The sequence below is a fragment of the Cervus canadensis genome, chromosome 3 (assembly GCF_019320065.1).
Source record: "Cervus canadensis isolate Bull #8, Minnesota chromosome 3, ASM1932006v1, whole genome shotgun sequence".
Taxonomy (NCBI): domain Eukaryota; kingdom Metazoa; phylum Chordata; class Mammalia; order Artiodactyla; family Cervidae; genus Cervus; species Cervus canadensis.
In genome coordinates, this window is record NC_057388.1 from 25,352,271 (window position 1) to 25,368,338 (window position 16,068).

The 16,068-nt window shown below is 37.4% G+C and overlaps 1 protein-coding gene across 8 annotated transcripts in view; it reads left to right on the forward strand.

Annotated features, from left to right (window-relative positions):
• HDAC9 (histone deacetylase 9) overlaps positions 1-16,068 on the forward strand; it is a 980,387-nt gene that overhangs the window by 594,460 nt on the left and 369,859 nt on the right. For all 8 annotated transcript variants that reach the window (XM_043462784.1, XM_043462790.1, XM_043462787.1 and 5 more), the window contains 2 exons: positions 887-1,002; positions 14,337-14,459. In XM_043462784.1, coding sequence (XP_043318719.1) covers positions 887-1,002; positions 14,337-14,459 — 239 coding nt within the window. The remainder of the gene's footprint in view (positions 1-886; positions 1,003-14,336; positions 14,460-16,068) is intronic.

Sequence of the window (16,068 nt, forward strand, 5' to 3'; positions counted from 1 at the left end):
AAATGAAAGAACTATGGAAGGTAATAGGGAATTGATTAGAGCTCAACTGATAAGTTGCCAAAGCTTGTTAAGGTGGCTTCTCTTAGCTATATTTCTAGGATCTAGAAGTTTATACTTCATTAATTAGATATTTTAGTAAGTGAACTACCTCCGTCATAAATTGAAATGTGTTTGAATTTTATATCAAGATAACAAAGACGATCTATATTGTTGTTATTTAACTTTTGGTAAATGAATTTCTTGTTATATTGGTCTTTAAAACTGAACATATTAAATTTAGACAGTTTCTCACTTTCTGGAAAATAAGTTGGGTAGAGTTAAGATTAAACAATGCTGTACAAGGTGATCAGTGTAACACTGAGATTTTATCTTCTACTGTATTTTCTTCATATAACTTTGACTAAGATGTGCTGTAATAAGGTATAGTCTTAGTATATTAAATAAAGAGCTATTTATAACATAGAATATAAGCAGTTTTTCCACATACCATGGAAGTGGTTCCAGGCCTCATGTGCTGATGGCATGTTTTTATGAACTATGCAAGTCTATTACAATTATACTTTTTTATGATAGCACAGAGGAAGTAATAGAAGATTATTTTTTTCCTAATCAAAAGCTTCTATAATCCTCTCTAACTGAATATATTCTCTAAAATTATTAATTACTATGTTGTATTTTTAGCAGTGAAAAGAAGGGGAGAAAAGTGATAGGAAAATTTAGAAATGTTCCAAATTTTTTCAGGGTTCTTGTTATTTAGTGACATGGTACTTGTCATTCATGCTGGGGGAAAAAACAGTGTCTGTTGCTGTATATTACTTAGAGTATAACTACAGTTCATTTCTGTATGTTTTTCATGAGTCTATTTGTACTTCCCATTGTTTTTCAGAATCTTCAGTCAGTAGCAGTTCCCCAGGATCTGGTCCCAGTTCACCAAACAATGGTCCAACTGGAAATATTACTGAAAATGAGACTTCAGTTTTGCCACCTACTCCTCATGCTGAAGTAAGGCTCTTATTATTTTGGTTGTTTTTAAATTTTTGATTAGCCCCCTAAAACTCAGTGATATTTCTGAATTGAAGTTGAAAGCCACCTGACCTTAGTTACTTTTCTGATAGGTTTATAATGTGTGGAACTGAGTAAACATGATTTATTTACAAAGTTTGGATGATAATCACAGGTTTGAAAATACTGAAATGTAATCCTCAAAAAAAAGAAAAAACCCACACACTCTTAGTTATGCTGAGGATACACTCACTGCCCAGTAACTGTACAACCCTGTAAGTCCTTCTTCATGGCTCTTGGTTATTCTGCTGTGAGTAGACACATCAGTAAGTGAAAACAACTTCATGTAAACTTTTCAGAGAAACGGTTGCCCAACAAAGTAGGTTTTATCCATTTGACCTGAAGAGTAATGAAAAATAGTTGTAGTATCATAGTTGAGGAACAGAGTTCCACTAAGCAATGTGTTGAGGACCTTTTATATGCTATTCATTTTGCCTGGCAATGAGGATAGACAGATAAATGATATATGAACTCTGTCCTTGAAAAACAAAAGATTCAAGAAAATGGGTCTGAAATAACACATGATTTGTTGAAGCCAGTGATACAAGAATAGAAAACAGTAAATTTGGAAGTCAACAAGAATTTGTCTGTGTGTATAGACAATAGAATGGGAAAGACAAGAGATCTCTTCAATAAAATTGGAGATACCAAGGGAATATTTCATGCAAAGATAGGCACAATAAAGGACAGAAAGGACAGAAATGGCAAGGACCTAATGGAAGCAGAAGAGATTAAGAAGAGGTGGCAAGAATACACAGAAGAACTATCCAAAAAAAGTCTTAATGACCCAGGCAACCACAATAGTGTGGTCACTCACCTAGCACCAGAAATCCTGGAGTGGGAAGTCAAGTGGGCCTTAGGAAGCATTACGACAAATAAAGCTAGTAGAGATGATGCAATTCCAGCTGAGATATTTCAAATCTTTAATAATGATGTTGTTAAAGTGCTGCACTCAATATGCCAGCAAATTTGAAAAACTCGGCAGTGGCCACAGGACTAGAAAAGGTCAGTTTTCATTCCAATCCCAGGGAAGGGCAATGACAAAGAATGTTCAAACGACCATACTGTAGTGCTCATTTCAAGTGCTAGCAAGGTAATGCTCAAAATCTTCAAGCTAGACTTCCAACAGTATGTGAACTGAGAACTTCCAGATGTACAATCTGGCTTTAGAAAAGGCAGAGGAACCAGAGCTCAAATTGTCTTCACCCGTTGGATCATAGAAAAAGCAAAGGAATACCAGAAAAACATCTGCTTCATTGACTGTGCTAAAGCCTTTGATTGTGTGGATCACAATAAACTATGGAAAATTCTTCAGGATATAGAAATAACAGACCACCTTACCTGCCTCCTGAGAAACCTGTATGCAGGACAAGAAGCAACAGTTAGAATTGGACATGGAACAGGCTGGTTCCAAATCGGGAAAGGAGAACGTCAAGGCTGTATATTGTCACCCTGCTTATTTAACTTATATGCAGAGTGCCTCATGTGAAATGCCACGCTGGATGAATCCCAAGCTGGAATCAAGACTGCTGGGAGAAATATCAACAACCTCAGATATGCAAACACTACCACTCTGATAGCAAAAAGCCAAGAGGAAGTAAAGAGCCTCTTGATGAGGTGAAAGAGGAGAGTAAAAAGCTGGCTTAAAACTTAACGTTCAGAAAACTAGGATCATGCCATCTGGTCCAATCACTTCATGGCAAATAGAAAGAGGGAAGTGGAAACAGTGGCAGATTTTATTTTCTGGCCTCCAAAATCACTGCAGACAGTGACCGCAGCCATGAAATTAAAAAACGCTTACTCCTTGGAAGAACAGCTATGAGAAACCTAGACAGTGTATTAAAAAGCAGAGACATCACTTTGCCAACAAACGTCCATACAGTCAAAGCTATGGTTTTTCCAGTAGTCATGTACAAATGTAAGAGTTGAACCATAAAGAAGACTGAGCACCAAAAAATTGGTGCTTTCAAAATCTTGAGAGTCCCTTGGAGAGCAAGGATATCAAACCAGTCAATTCTAAAGGAAATCGATCCTGGATATTCATTGAACGGACTGATGCTGAAGCTGAAACTCCAACACTTTGGCCACCTGATACGAAGAGCTGACTCATTGGGAAAGACCCTGATGCTGGGAAAGATTAAGGCAAAAGATGAATAGGGCAGCAGAGGATGAGATGGTTAGATAGCATCACCAACACAATGGATATGAGTTTGAGCAGAGATAGTGGAGGACAGAGGAGCTTGTCCATGGGGTTGAAAAGAATTGGACACATCTTAGTGACTGCACAACACAATAGACTATGTATGTAGTTTCCATATCAGGCTAAGCAAAGGCAACAGCCATTCCTATGGAATCAGCTGTTTTGGAGTCACCATCATTGACTGAAATTCTGAGTTTTCTTCTCTGTCATTATAATGCTTCCTTGTCATGCATTGCTTGCTACAGGAGAAGCTGGTATAGTAACTTCTCATATATAACTGTGACATGCGTCTTCCATTGTACTCTATAGAGTCAGGATACTTTGGAGCTGAAAGAGATTGATCCAATCTCTGATTCTTGAATCATCTGCTTTTCTGATATGTGATTACCAGACTTCCACTGGAGCACTCTTATTCAAAAGGAACTCACTTCACTGTTTCCTAACGCAATCTAGTTGAATTTGGACAGTCAGCTTGACTGATAAAAAGTATCTTCTATATATGTTATGCCAAAATATATGTCTATAATTTCATACATACTAACATAAATGTATAATAATTTATTTATAAGTCATAAATTATCTGGCTAATTGAAAGCAGACACCCAGAGGTTATCCGTTATAGGGAAAGAACTGGAATCAATGAAGTCACTTCTTACTTGAGTCTTGAGTTTTGGTTTTCAGAAGAGAGAAGACAGAGTCCTGTACTGACCAGAGAAGATGATCTAATAGGAGACCATCCAATCCATGACCCATATTTATGCTACATTGGTGGGTCCCTCATCCCCATCCCCAAGGATGTCTTGATGTAGACCAGGGCAGGGGCACACTCTCTCCATGAGGGGTTGTAACCAGAATATATAAGGCTGTAGCCCCAATTTTTAAAACTTGAAATTGTTAATTTAATTTAAAGAGCCCCAGATTTTTAGTTTCCTAGGTATCTGGAAAAAGCAAATGTAAATCCTTTCTACATGAATACACATTCATTTTATTTTACTTATTTTTACAAGATTTATTTATTTGTTATTTGTTTTATTTTTGGCTGTGGTGGGTCTTCATTGCTGCACATGGGCTTTGTCTAGTTGCAGCGAGCAGAGGCTTGGAGAAGGCAATGGCGACCAACTCCAGTACTCTTGCCTGGAAAATCCCATGGACGGAGGAGCCTGATAGGCTGCAGTCCATGGGGTCGCTAAGAGTCGCACATGACTGAGTGGCTTCACTTTCACTTTTCACTTTCATGCATTGGAGAAGGAAATGGCAACCCACTCCAGTGTTCTTGCCTGGAGAATCCCAGGGACGGGGGAGCCTGGTGGGCTGCCGTCTATGGGGTCGCGCAGAGTCGGACATGACTGATGCAATTTAGCAGCAGCAGCAGCAGAGGCTACTCTCTAGTTGTGATGTGTGGGCTTCTCCTTGTGGTGGCCTCTCTTGTTGTGGAGCATAGGCTCTAGGTGTGCAGACTTCAGTAATTGTAGCACATGGGCTCAGTAGTTGTGTCTCATGGGCTGTAGAGCACAGGCTCAGTAGTCTGACACACAGGCTTAGTTGCTCCGAGGCATGTGAGATCTTCCTGGGCCAGGTATCAAACTGGTGTCTCTTGCATTGCAAGGTGGATTCTTAACCACTGGACCACCAGGGAAACCTCTCACATTCATTTTGGACTTCAAAATTTTCTCTCAGTTTTCCAAGGAAAATGAACAGAATAGATAGGAAACTCTCTTACTTGTGACCATCTTTCAGCCTTGTGAAGAATACTATTCAAGCCACTGCATTTCTCCAGACCTCCATCTATTTCTTGTTTCTTACCATCCCATTGTCCCTTTGCTTTTCATTTTTCTTTCTAAACACGACACCAGAGGAAATAAATATTTCACATGTATTTGTGACCATTGACGTAAGATTCTTAAGACTATTGGTTATAGGCATTGTATTTCTGTTAGTGCAATTATAAATTATATCTCAACATCAGTCAGTTTTCTGCAACCCTTTAATGAACTTTCAGAGAAAGTACAACTTGGTCCCAAATATTTCTAAAAAACTTTAGATTTCCATTTCCTCTCAGCTTAAAGAATGTGATTTGGTAGCACAAACACTAAAGGATCTGGATTCTAAAATGGTTCTGGATGAATTCTGTGTTCTTAGGAAATGAAAACACACTAAACTACATTCATTCAACAGCATTCATGATTTTTCAAAATGCATTGTTCAAAGGAACAGGAGATCACTTATAGCTTGATGGTATTTTGTGAAGATTAGAAACAGCAGTTCAATGTTTTGATCAGGAAAACATATGTAGATAACAGTATATTTTTTAAAAAATCAAAAGAATTTAAAAAAATCAAAGGGGTAATGAACACAAAATCTAGCATGATGGTTACCTCTCAGGAAGGAGAACAGTGGAGGGGACATGGTTTGCTACAAAAAATGATGATACATATATACCTTCACTATAAATACAAATATATGCATGCAGTACTTAGTATAACAAAGAAATACATATTCATAAGACTTGAAATAAATGGGAAAAGATGAGATTTTCTCTTTACTTCAAGATTTTTAAAACCTGTTAAGTAGCTTACATTGTGTGACCCTATAATTAAATTTAAAAAATATGTACAATGGAGACTGTAAATTAAAGGAATTTGCTTGTATTATTTTAATCTGTTTTATACTTCTAAAACCTTTACTGATACCTAAACACAAATATCTGTTTAGATGCCCAACAATTAGCTTTTCAGCTAATTGTTGAACATATCCTTTCCTTCTACCTCCACCAGTTTAAAAAAAAAAACAGACGGAAATGTGATTTAATGGAGTTTGAAAGAGTAGAGGTATTTCTTCAGGTCAGTGACAGGACATTCACCTCCAGAGCTGGGAAGACTAGTTCAAAAGCAAGCAGTGACTTACTTCATAATGAATTAATTGTGTGCCTGAACTATGATCCAAAAGGCCAGGTGGGCAGACCTTTATGCACTGATGGGTAGCCTCTCCATGGCCCAGAACAAAAAATCCAACCCTGATGACTAACATGTGCTTTTCTGCTGCATTGCATTTACAGAGGTCTGTAGCATAATTCATACTGGGGAGGTGAGGAGACAGCAGAATTCAGACTGAAACTGTCAGCAAATTAATATGCTAGCTTTGTATCACCAAATCCTTCCACTTAAACTAAAGTGGAAAAAAAATGTTTTTCAGCCAGTTTTTGATTAATAATCATTTTGAATTGTGTGATATTTACAGACACCCTCTAAGATTAATAATAGCATATAATTTCATATCAAAAGAAATATTTGGGGGTATGAAAAATTTACATCATTACACTTTCAAAAATTATATTAGTTGCATACTTTACCATTTATAAAATAGGTTTATTCTACCATCTTTGCTTAAGTAGTAAAGTTTTGCAAAGCAGGTGAGTTTTCATTTTTAAGATAGTATAACAGTGTACTTTTGAATCAACTCTCTATTCTGTGACCTGAAATTAGAAAAGCATGTCACATAATTCTTTCAGATCCCATGTAGATGAATGGGATTCTACTCCCTTTTTACTGTTTAGGAAGTAGGAAAGTAAACTGTATTTCAGGCTGTTCTTGAAACTTAGGTAAAAAGAAAATTTCTCTCTTATAATTCATCTATTCTGTGTAATTTAGATAAAAGTTAAGACAGAAGCAAGAGGAGAATTTACTTTTAAGTACAGGCTAAAGAAACAGTACTGTGAATTCAGATATTCTACTCTTGCATTCGGAAGGCTACCAAGTAACCCGGCTGCAAAACCAACTACTTGGTCACCATTGGTTAAGTCGCTAAACTTGCCCTGAATCTTAGGTTATTTATCTAATAAAGATAGTGTAAATAATACCTACCCCAGCAGCTTTGTTGTGGAGGATCATTATTTGGAAGGCAGGTGGTGAATTGTGGAACAAGTTCATTTTTTGTTGTTATTAATACTGACTCCTAGTAGGGAAAACTCATTAGTATGTTTGTCTGCAAGCCAGAAAATCCCATGTGAGAATGAGCTTCCATATGCTCTGGCCACTTCTATTTCTCTAGTTTCTTACACATGCCCTGTCCCAGACTCTGCATCGCTGGAGCTACTTGGTTTCCCCATTTGTAAACTTGGTTGGGTTGCTGAAACCTCAGGAGTTTCTATTTCCAACTCCAGTCAGAGATGTCTTTACCTATCTAGTTACTTTATTGTTAATACTGTAGGCCTGTGGGTTCAAATATGTTTCCGTGAATATCAGCACCATTATTTTAGGCTCGGTAGATTTATTTGATAGCTATTTTAACAGTAGCCAAACAGCTGGTTTATTTCTAGCTGAACATTAGTGGCTGGCTCTGCTCTGTGATTTTTTAAATAATTTTTTCCAGCAGATACAAATGATTTTAAAAATGGATTCTAATAACAAGGTTAAGTACTCTAAAATCATTTGAAATGTCACTTGTTTTGCCCCAATCTCACATGACTCATCTGCTGATTGTTTCATAATAGTTGTTGTGACATTTGCTGTAAATGTTATGCTCGCTTCTGAGCGGGTGTGGGTTTTAGATGGCTGCAAATAAGACACGCCTCATCCAATCCCCCAAGGGAAAAGAGGTTGCTATGACAGAAGAATCATTTACTAGGAATAACATGAGTCAATATTGCAAACCAAGACTTTTAACAAAAACATCAGTGACTTTTAAATACAAAGGAAGCCCCTGTCAAATAATTTTTTTGTCTCCAAACCATTTTATAATAATACATTCTTGAAAACCAAGTGAAAGTGAGTGTTAGTTGCTCAGTTGCCTCCAATTCTTTGAGACCCTATAGACTGTAACCCGCCAGGCTCCTCTCTCCATGGAATTCTTCGGGCAAGAATACTGGAGTGGGTTGCCATTCCCTTGAGTGTCCAGTAAAAATGAAAACTTAGAGATTTTTACTGCCTAAAAAATTTTATCACATGGCGATTTTAATTTTCTATCAGCTGTCTGAAATGAGAAGAGGAAATAAATGCCATCCTGAAAAATACCATGAAAGCCATCAATCAGTTCAGTTGTCGCTCAGTCGTGTCCGACTCTTTGCGATCCCATGAATCGCAACACGCCAGGTCTCCCTGTCCATCACCAACTCCAGGAGCTTACTCAAACTCGTGCCCATCGAGTTGGTGATGCCATCCAGCCATCTCATCCTCTGTCATCCCCTTCTCCTCCTGTCCCCAATCCTCCCAGCATCAGGGTCTTTTCCAATGAGTAAACTCTCCACATGAGGTGGCCAAAGTACTGGAGTTTCAGCTTCAGCATCAGTCCTTCCAATGAACACCCAGGACTGATCTCCTTTAGGATGGACTGGTTGGATCTCCTTGCAGTCCAAGGAACTCTCAAGAATCTTCTCCAACACCACAGTTCAAAAGCATCAATTCTTCAGTGCTCAGCTTTCTTCACAGTCCAACTCTCACATCCATACATGACCACTGGAAAAACCATATCCTTGACCAGATGGACCTTTGTTGGACGTCTCTGCTTTAATATGCTATCTGGGTTGGTCATAACTTTCCTTCCAAGGAGTAAGCGTCTTTTAATTTCATGGCTGCAGTCACCATCTGCAGTGATTTTGGAGCCCAAAAAAATAAAGTCTGACACTGTTTCTACTGTCTCCCCATCTATTTCCCATGAGGTGATGGGACCAGATGCCATGATCTTGGTTTTCTGAATGTTAAGCTTTAAGCCAACTTTTTCACTCTCCTCTTTCACTTTCATCAAGAGGCTTTTTAGTTCCTCTTCACTTTCTGCCATAAGGGTGGTGTCATCTGCATATCTGAGGTTATTGACATTTCTCCCAGCAATCTTGATTCCAGCTTGTGCTTCTTCCAGCCCAGCATTTCTCATGATATCCTCTGCATATAAGTTAAATAAGCAGGGTGACAATATACAACCTTGACATACTCCTTTTCCTATTTGGAACCAGTCTTGTTCCATGTCCAGTTCTAACTGTTGCTTCCTGACCTGCATACAGGTTTCTCAAGAGGCAGGTCAGGTGGTCTGGTATTCCCATCTCTTTCAGAATTTTCCACAGTTTATTGTGATCCATACAGTCGAAGGCTTTGGCGTAGTCAATAAAGCAGAAATAGATGTTTTTCTGTAACTCTTTTGCTTTTTCGATGATCCAGCGGATATTGGCAATTTGATCTCTGGTTCCTCTGCCTTTTCTAAAACCAACTTGAACATCTGGAAGTTCATGGTTCATGTATTGCTGAAGCCATAGGCAAACATTAAACAATTAAGAACTTTTAAAAATTTTCATTGTTTACTTGTTTGTTTTTAATATGATTCTTCTTTTTATTTAGATAGACTAGACTTAAGGATTTGGAACCTTTTATTAAAGGCAAAACAGTTTGAGGCTTATAAGCGTGTCTCCCCAGATGCCACTCTAAGAGAACAGACATTACCTCGTAGATCTAGTCAGCTCCTCCCGTCTTAGGAGCTGCCCTGAGTCACAAGCCACTGAGCAGTGGAGCTTCAGTATAGGATACTTCGACTACATTGCTTTACCCCAGTCCAGACTGCTGCTCACCAAAACCTTATACTTATATTCCTTTTCTAATGCTTATGCATATTGTATATAATTCTGAACATGCAGCAACTTAAAATTTTTGCATCCACTTTTTCTATGAGCTTCTTAAAAAGTAGGTGATGACATATATAGTGTTCTGTCAGGGGTCATCTGTTGACTTCTTTGTCTTAAGAGTAATAAAGGTATTCCCTTCCCTCCCTCTCTCCCACCCTTCCTTCCCTACTCCCTCCCTTCCTCCTTCCCTCCTTCCCTCCTATCCTGACTTCCATTTTCATTGCCCCTATAGGAAGTCATTTTCTCCTGTTTTCTTGTTTGTTTATATAGCTTCTTACATGAAACATGTATCTTTTGCTTTGCGCTCATGAATTTTAATGGGTATGCATGGTTTGGTGTCATCAGTCTCTTTCCATTTCTTATTTTTATGACTAAGCATGTCTTTGTTACACCCACTCATATAATGGATACATATGCCTAATAGTTTGCTTTTAAACACTGTAGTAATCCATGGCGAGCACTGCTCCGTTTTCCCTACCTATTCTCCAGTTGGATGTCCCAGTGACCTCCAGTTCTCACACCACCAAAAAATGCTCCATTGTGTATGTATATGTATCACCTTGTAACTAAATGAGAATTTCTTGAAGAGCAGAAGAATCTCTGGGTCATGGGGTACAGTGCTGAAATGTTCTCCAGAATAGCTATGCCAGTCCACAGTCTCACCAGTAATGTGTGATGGTTTTTACTTCTTAGATGCCTCGAACATTTAACGTCGTCTATTTTTCTAATTTTTGCCAGTGTCCATTTCATAAGAGAAGTTGAATCTTTTGCTTGAAACCAATGTCTTCTTGATTTCAGTGGCTAAATAAATAGATCTATTGAGATACATGTAAATTTTCAGTGTATGGGTATTTTATTATTAATAAAATATTAATTTTATTTCAACATTATCCATAAGATTATTCCAGTTGCCATGATGGTGAGAACAGTAATTAAAACTTGAAGGTCATTATTAAAATATGGATAGGCCTCCCCTGCCCCAACACCCAGTTCAGTCGTACCCCTCTTTCCAATATCATGCTCTTTCTGGTGAAATGCTAGTTACCCATCAGAGCCTAGTTTAAAATTGACAACCTGCTCTGTGCCATTGAAGTGTTTTAACCATACTCTAATTATGGTAATTATTACAGGTCATTAGAGCCAGTTCTCCACTTTTCTTTGCACTTGTGTGGTCTAGGGCATCTCTGTACCATTCCCACCCTGTACCACCCTGTTGTGTGTGTCGCTCAAGCATGTCCGACTCTTTGCGACCCCGTGGACTGTAGCCCGCTGGGCTCCTCTGTCCATAGGATTCTCCAGGCGAGAATACTGGAGTGGGTTGCCATTCTCTTCTCCAATACCACCCTGTTAATCTAACTTAATTGTAATTCATTTTTTTTGTGCATGTTATGCGATAGCTGTTGTACATTAAATATTTCCATTTTATCTGACCACAGCAATAGTTTCTGACTCTGAAAAATTTTTAGGTTAAAACCATCTTCCCTGTGTTCTAAGATATGAAACGTTGGTATCTTAGCATAGCCTTGTTTGAAGGGCTGGATCAGTTTCAAGACTACTTCCTGGAAAAGCCCTGGCCTTGCCTGGAAATACTTGTAAGTTCACCTCAGTGCTGAGGTGGGGTAACCTTCCAACCTTGCAAGAATGCTGGTCAGGATCCTTCACTGACTCAGTGAAATGGCCCCTCTCACCGTCTGTTCCTCTGACTTTAAAGTGTGTCTGCGCTCTTTTAGCAGCGTACAGTACAGCTCCAGTTTCCTATTAAGAAATATTAACCTGAAACAGCCTGCTTCTATCAAAAAGTCAAATCAAGGAAAGTTATTAAAGAAGATAATTTGAGAAAAACCTTATTTCAGTTCTGTCTGAATGGATTTTATCCATTGGAAGTTTATGTACATGCTGTGCTTATTTCTTGTCAGTAAATTGAAGGAAACAAATTATGTCCAAGTCTCTGAAGTTCCATGATGTGATATATACCAGTTAATTTCTGTGGGAAGAGCCAGCTCTAGCTAGTGAACTTAGGGACTTCAGACTTTCCTTATTCCTCAGGAATTGTCTCCATGACTTGGAAATCCTCACATCTATCAGGTCACCAGGGCTTCTGCTTTCTTCTCACACGAGGCTCACTGGCTCCCAGTTGGACACTTTTATTCTTTTCCATAAGCCCCAAGACTAATTGTGCTTCCTCTTTTTCTCTCAAGCTTCCTCCTTCTCCATACATTTTTGTGGTTCCCTTGTCCTGCAATAATGGCTCCAGAGCAGTGCATAGCTTCTGGAGCAGTACCTGACAACAAATCATCCAGCCTTGATCACTTTAAAAGTTTTATTGCTGATCCCACTGGGAGCCAGAATTAGGGCAATCACTCAGTTCCTTCATCCATAACGAGAATATAAGATGTGCTGGAGAGTGCCTGGGAGGACTATGGTCGATGCCCTAGAACTCCCTGGCATAGGCCTTGAGACATGGTAGGTGCTGTCCTAGAAACAGCATGAAACCACAGGGGTCTGAACTCTCAGAGTATGAACATTCCCTAGTCCCTTCACTTTAGTCAAAAGCTCCTGTGAGCAGCCAGTGTGCTACTGCAGTTATTACATGTGAGAAGAAATCTTTTTCTCACTTTGGTATAGATTTGCTTCCTATGATGATGTGGGAAGATGTCACACAAATTCTGTCTGGGAAACAAAGATAACCTGTTTTGTGAGGTTGTGGTAACTTTTGGTGTATTTCCCTAGTGCATGTCAAGTCTCTGCTGTGAGATACAGATATAACCTTGAATGAGTATTGTACATGATTTAAAGTAATTTTTTCCCCACATTTATTTGTCTTCCGTGAATACAGATAAGCAGATGAAATACCCTTTTATTATAAATGACTGCTTGCTGCCAATAAGCTTGTTAAAGTATTTTTGCTTCCTCATATACTTTTTTATTTGCATTCAGGTATATAGTCTATATTTTAAATTCATGGTAGAAGCATAAGCAAAATCAGTCTTATGAATCTTGGCTTTTTAAATTAGAGCAAATATATAACCATTGTTGGTATCTCTTTAAATAAAATTGCAGTCTCATACATTGTAATGATAAAATCTTTTCCAACAATCTTCATGGGTTTTCAACAACTTTAATTTTGTAAAGGCTTGCGTATAAACTCAATGTAATATTAAAAGTTTCAGTGCATTTCTTGCTTTTCATGAGCAAATATCTGACTTGTTCTTTTAAGAAAAAACAAACTCTGAGTTAGTTTGGAATTCCAAGTTGCAATGAGAAGAGTCCACCTTTAGCCCTCTGCTCTTATTATGTTAAGACTACGACTCATCTCCAAACAAACGTATGATTGAGGTGATGTTTTGGAATAACATCCTGTGTTTTGGTGGTGCATCACTCTTCAGTGACATTCTGAGGTTGCATTGTATTAGCACATGATATTTTCCCCAGTTAATTGATATCCCAGGTTTGTCCAGGGGAAAATCTACAGCTCCCCCAAACATACTTGACAAGTTATTATATTTACTTTAGTCAAAGCCCGTGTGTGCAATATCCCTCTTGGAGGTGGTCTCTTATTGGAGTCCCATATGCTTTTTGTTTGGGAAGAAAGCAGTCACTGTGTCATACTGTTACATGGAGTATTCTTTTTCAAGGATGTTGTTCCCTTGGGGACCATATCAGGCCAGAGTTCCTTAGTCGAATAAGACCTTTGTAACTCTTATTGTATAAGAGTTCTGGGAGGGAAGCAAGAGTTAAACAGAAAATGTAATTCAAGCAACCATATTAGGCCACATGTGGGAAAACATGACTCTTGGTATTGGATTAAAAAAAAATGATGCCAAAATGTTCAAGGTATTCCAGTGTAAATGAAGACTAGTGAGACCCAGGGAACTCATAACATTCTCACATTTACTTTAGTTTCTGAATATGAATGACTTAAAAATAGCACACAGAGTTGTCTATTCACAAATTTTAAACAATGATATGATTAGTTAGTATAGAAGTCCTATAAAGCAATATTTAATCTAAGATTTTCTCCTGTGTGTTTTCCCATCAGTAAAATGATATTTAATCCATATGAGAATAATGATTATAATGGCATTACATACATATTCATCACTCAGTAACACAAAATCTATTTATACTCATAAAGATTACTCAATTTAATTGTTGTGTGTTTCCAATTGATGACAAACACACCGATTATATTCCATAAAAGTAGAAATTTAAAAATTAATTTTTTCAAAATGAATTAGAAAGTTTTTTTCAGATATTACAATTATATCTGATGAAGAAAATTTTAATTTAATTATTGCATTTAGCATTTTTGGATACAGAAGTCATAAAATACTTGTGAATTCTTCATTAAAATACTTAAATGTTTTGGCAGATTATAATAAAACCTATTTTCTGAAATTGAACATTACAGTAAACTTTGTGATATTATAATATTGTGCGAATCCCCTTTCACTTTTTTTTTTTTAATAGAAAATGGTTTCACAGCAACGCATTCTAATTCACGAAGATTCCATGAACCTGCTCAGTCTTTATACCTCTCCCTCTTTGCCCAACATCACCCTGGGTCTTCCAGCAGTGTCAACCCAGCTCAATGTAAGTCATTGCCCTGCATTGGCCTAAACCAGCCCGAGGACTATTTTCCTAGGGGACCTCTCATTCTTTACTTGTATATTTAGACTTCAGGGAAACTTGGTAGTCTACTTCTCCTTCACTATTGGCCGAGTTGTTGAAAGATACTCAGTTTGACCTCACATTAAAGAATCATATTGATTCATATAATAATATATACAAATAATAACTAACATTTGTATAATGCTTTGTAGTTTTTAAAAAGGAAAGCAGTCTCCAGGTATATTATTTTGCTAGCTCCACACAGCCATCCCATGAAATAGATTACAGACCACATTTTAACAGAAGAAGCAGCCAAGACTTGGAATGCATAAAAGTCCAGGATCACAAGCCCAGCAAGTAGCAGACCTGGACCTCAACTCAGGCCAGTGCTGAGAGGGCAGTGTCTGAAGCACAGCAGCATGTTTAAAGAGTTTATTATGTGAATGACTTTATTTTGAGAATTTAGATCCCTGACTCAGTGGTACTGGAGAATATATATCTGGAAAACCTCTCTGAGAACAATATTAAACTCTTCCTTGGAAATTCAGAGTGAATCAATTACTTTAAAAGTCTCAACAACTGAAGTAGGATTTTTTGGAGGTAATTGTCCAGCTAACAGGAGACAGCAATAATTATATTTCACACATATTCTCTAAAATAATATAAATTGTAGTCATAGTAAAAGATTTTTAAACTTGGATAATTTATCTGTGAAAAGTTATTAAATTAAATTAGGCAGAGGTCATATGATACATTCAGTTTAAAGAGAAATCTGTTCCAACCCTTAGCACCAATTTTGCCAATTTTTAAATGGCTTCAAGAGTCTGGCAAATCTTCCACTGAGTCCATCTTGTCAAATTCATATCTTTTACAATATGCCCACATCAGGAAATTATAAAGAGTTGACCGTTTTGTGACTGTTTGCAGAATATAAACCCTATCCTATGGTATGCTAGTTTATGCACATTCATGCTTATGGTGACATTTTTAAATGATAAATTTTATGATTATGTTCAATACATATTACAAATCTATATAAGAGATAACTTATTATATTTGATCTTTGTAATAGAGTAGAATGTTATCTTAGGTGATGCAGTAATCTTATACAAGTGTGGAAAAAGCAAAGTTTGGATGTTGTTTTATACTGGGGATTAAAGAAGACAGACTTAAAAAAACACTGAATTTAGCCATGCCCTTGAAATTCTACATGAAGCATTTGTAAACAATTGACTAGTGAAAAGGAAAAAGAAATTAGGGATGAAATAAAAAATATTTATGGATGATATTTTCAAATTTTCACTTATTAAAAATTATTTTCAAAAGAAGTTATATTCTTCTGTTCCTATTTTTTCTGTCTCTTCTGGTGATGAGCAAATACTAACACAAAAGCTTACGACATATAAGTTTTCTACTTTTTTTTGCATGTTCTAAGTCACTCCTACCAGCTAACACAAATACCCTACTTTTAATGTGGTCAGGGAGAATTTTTCCCCAAAGGACCAAGTACTAAAAGCCAGACTATTAAATGTTTCAATGATAATACCATTTGGTACCATTGGATGAATAAACCAGTGTGGTTTGGACTGAA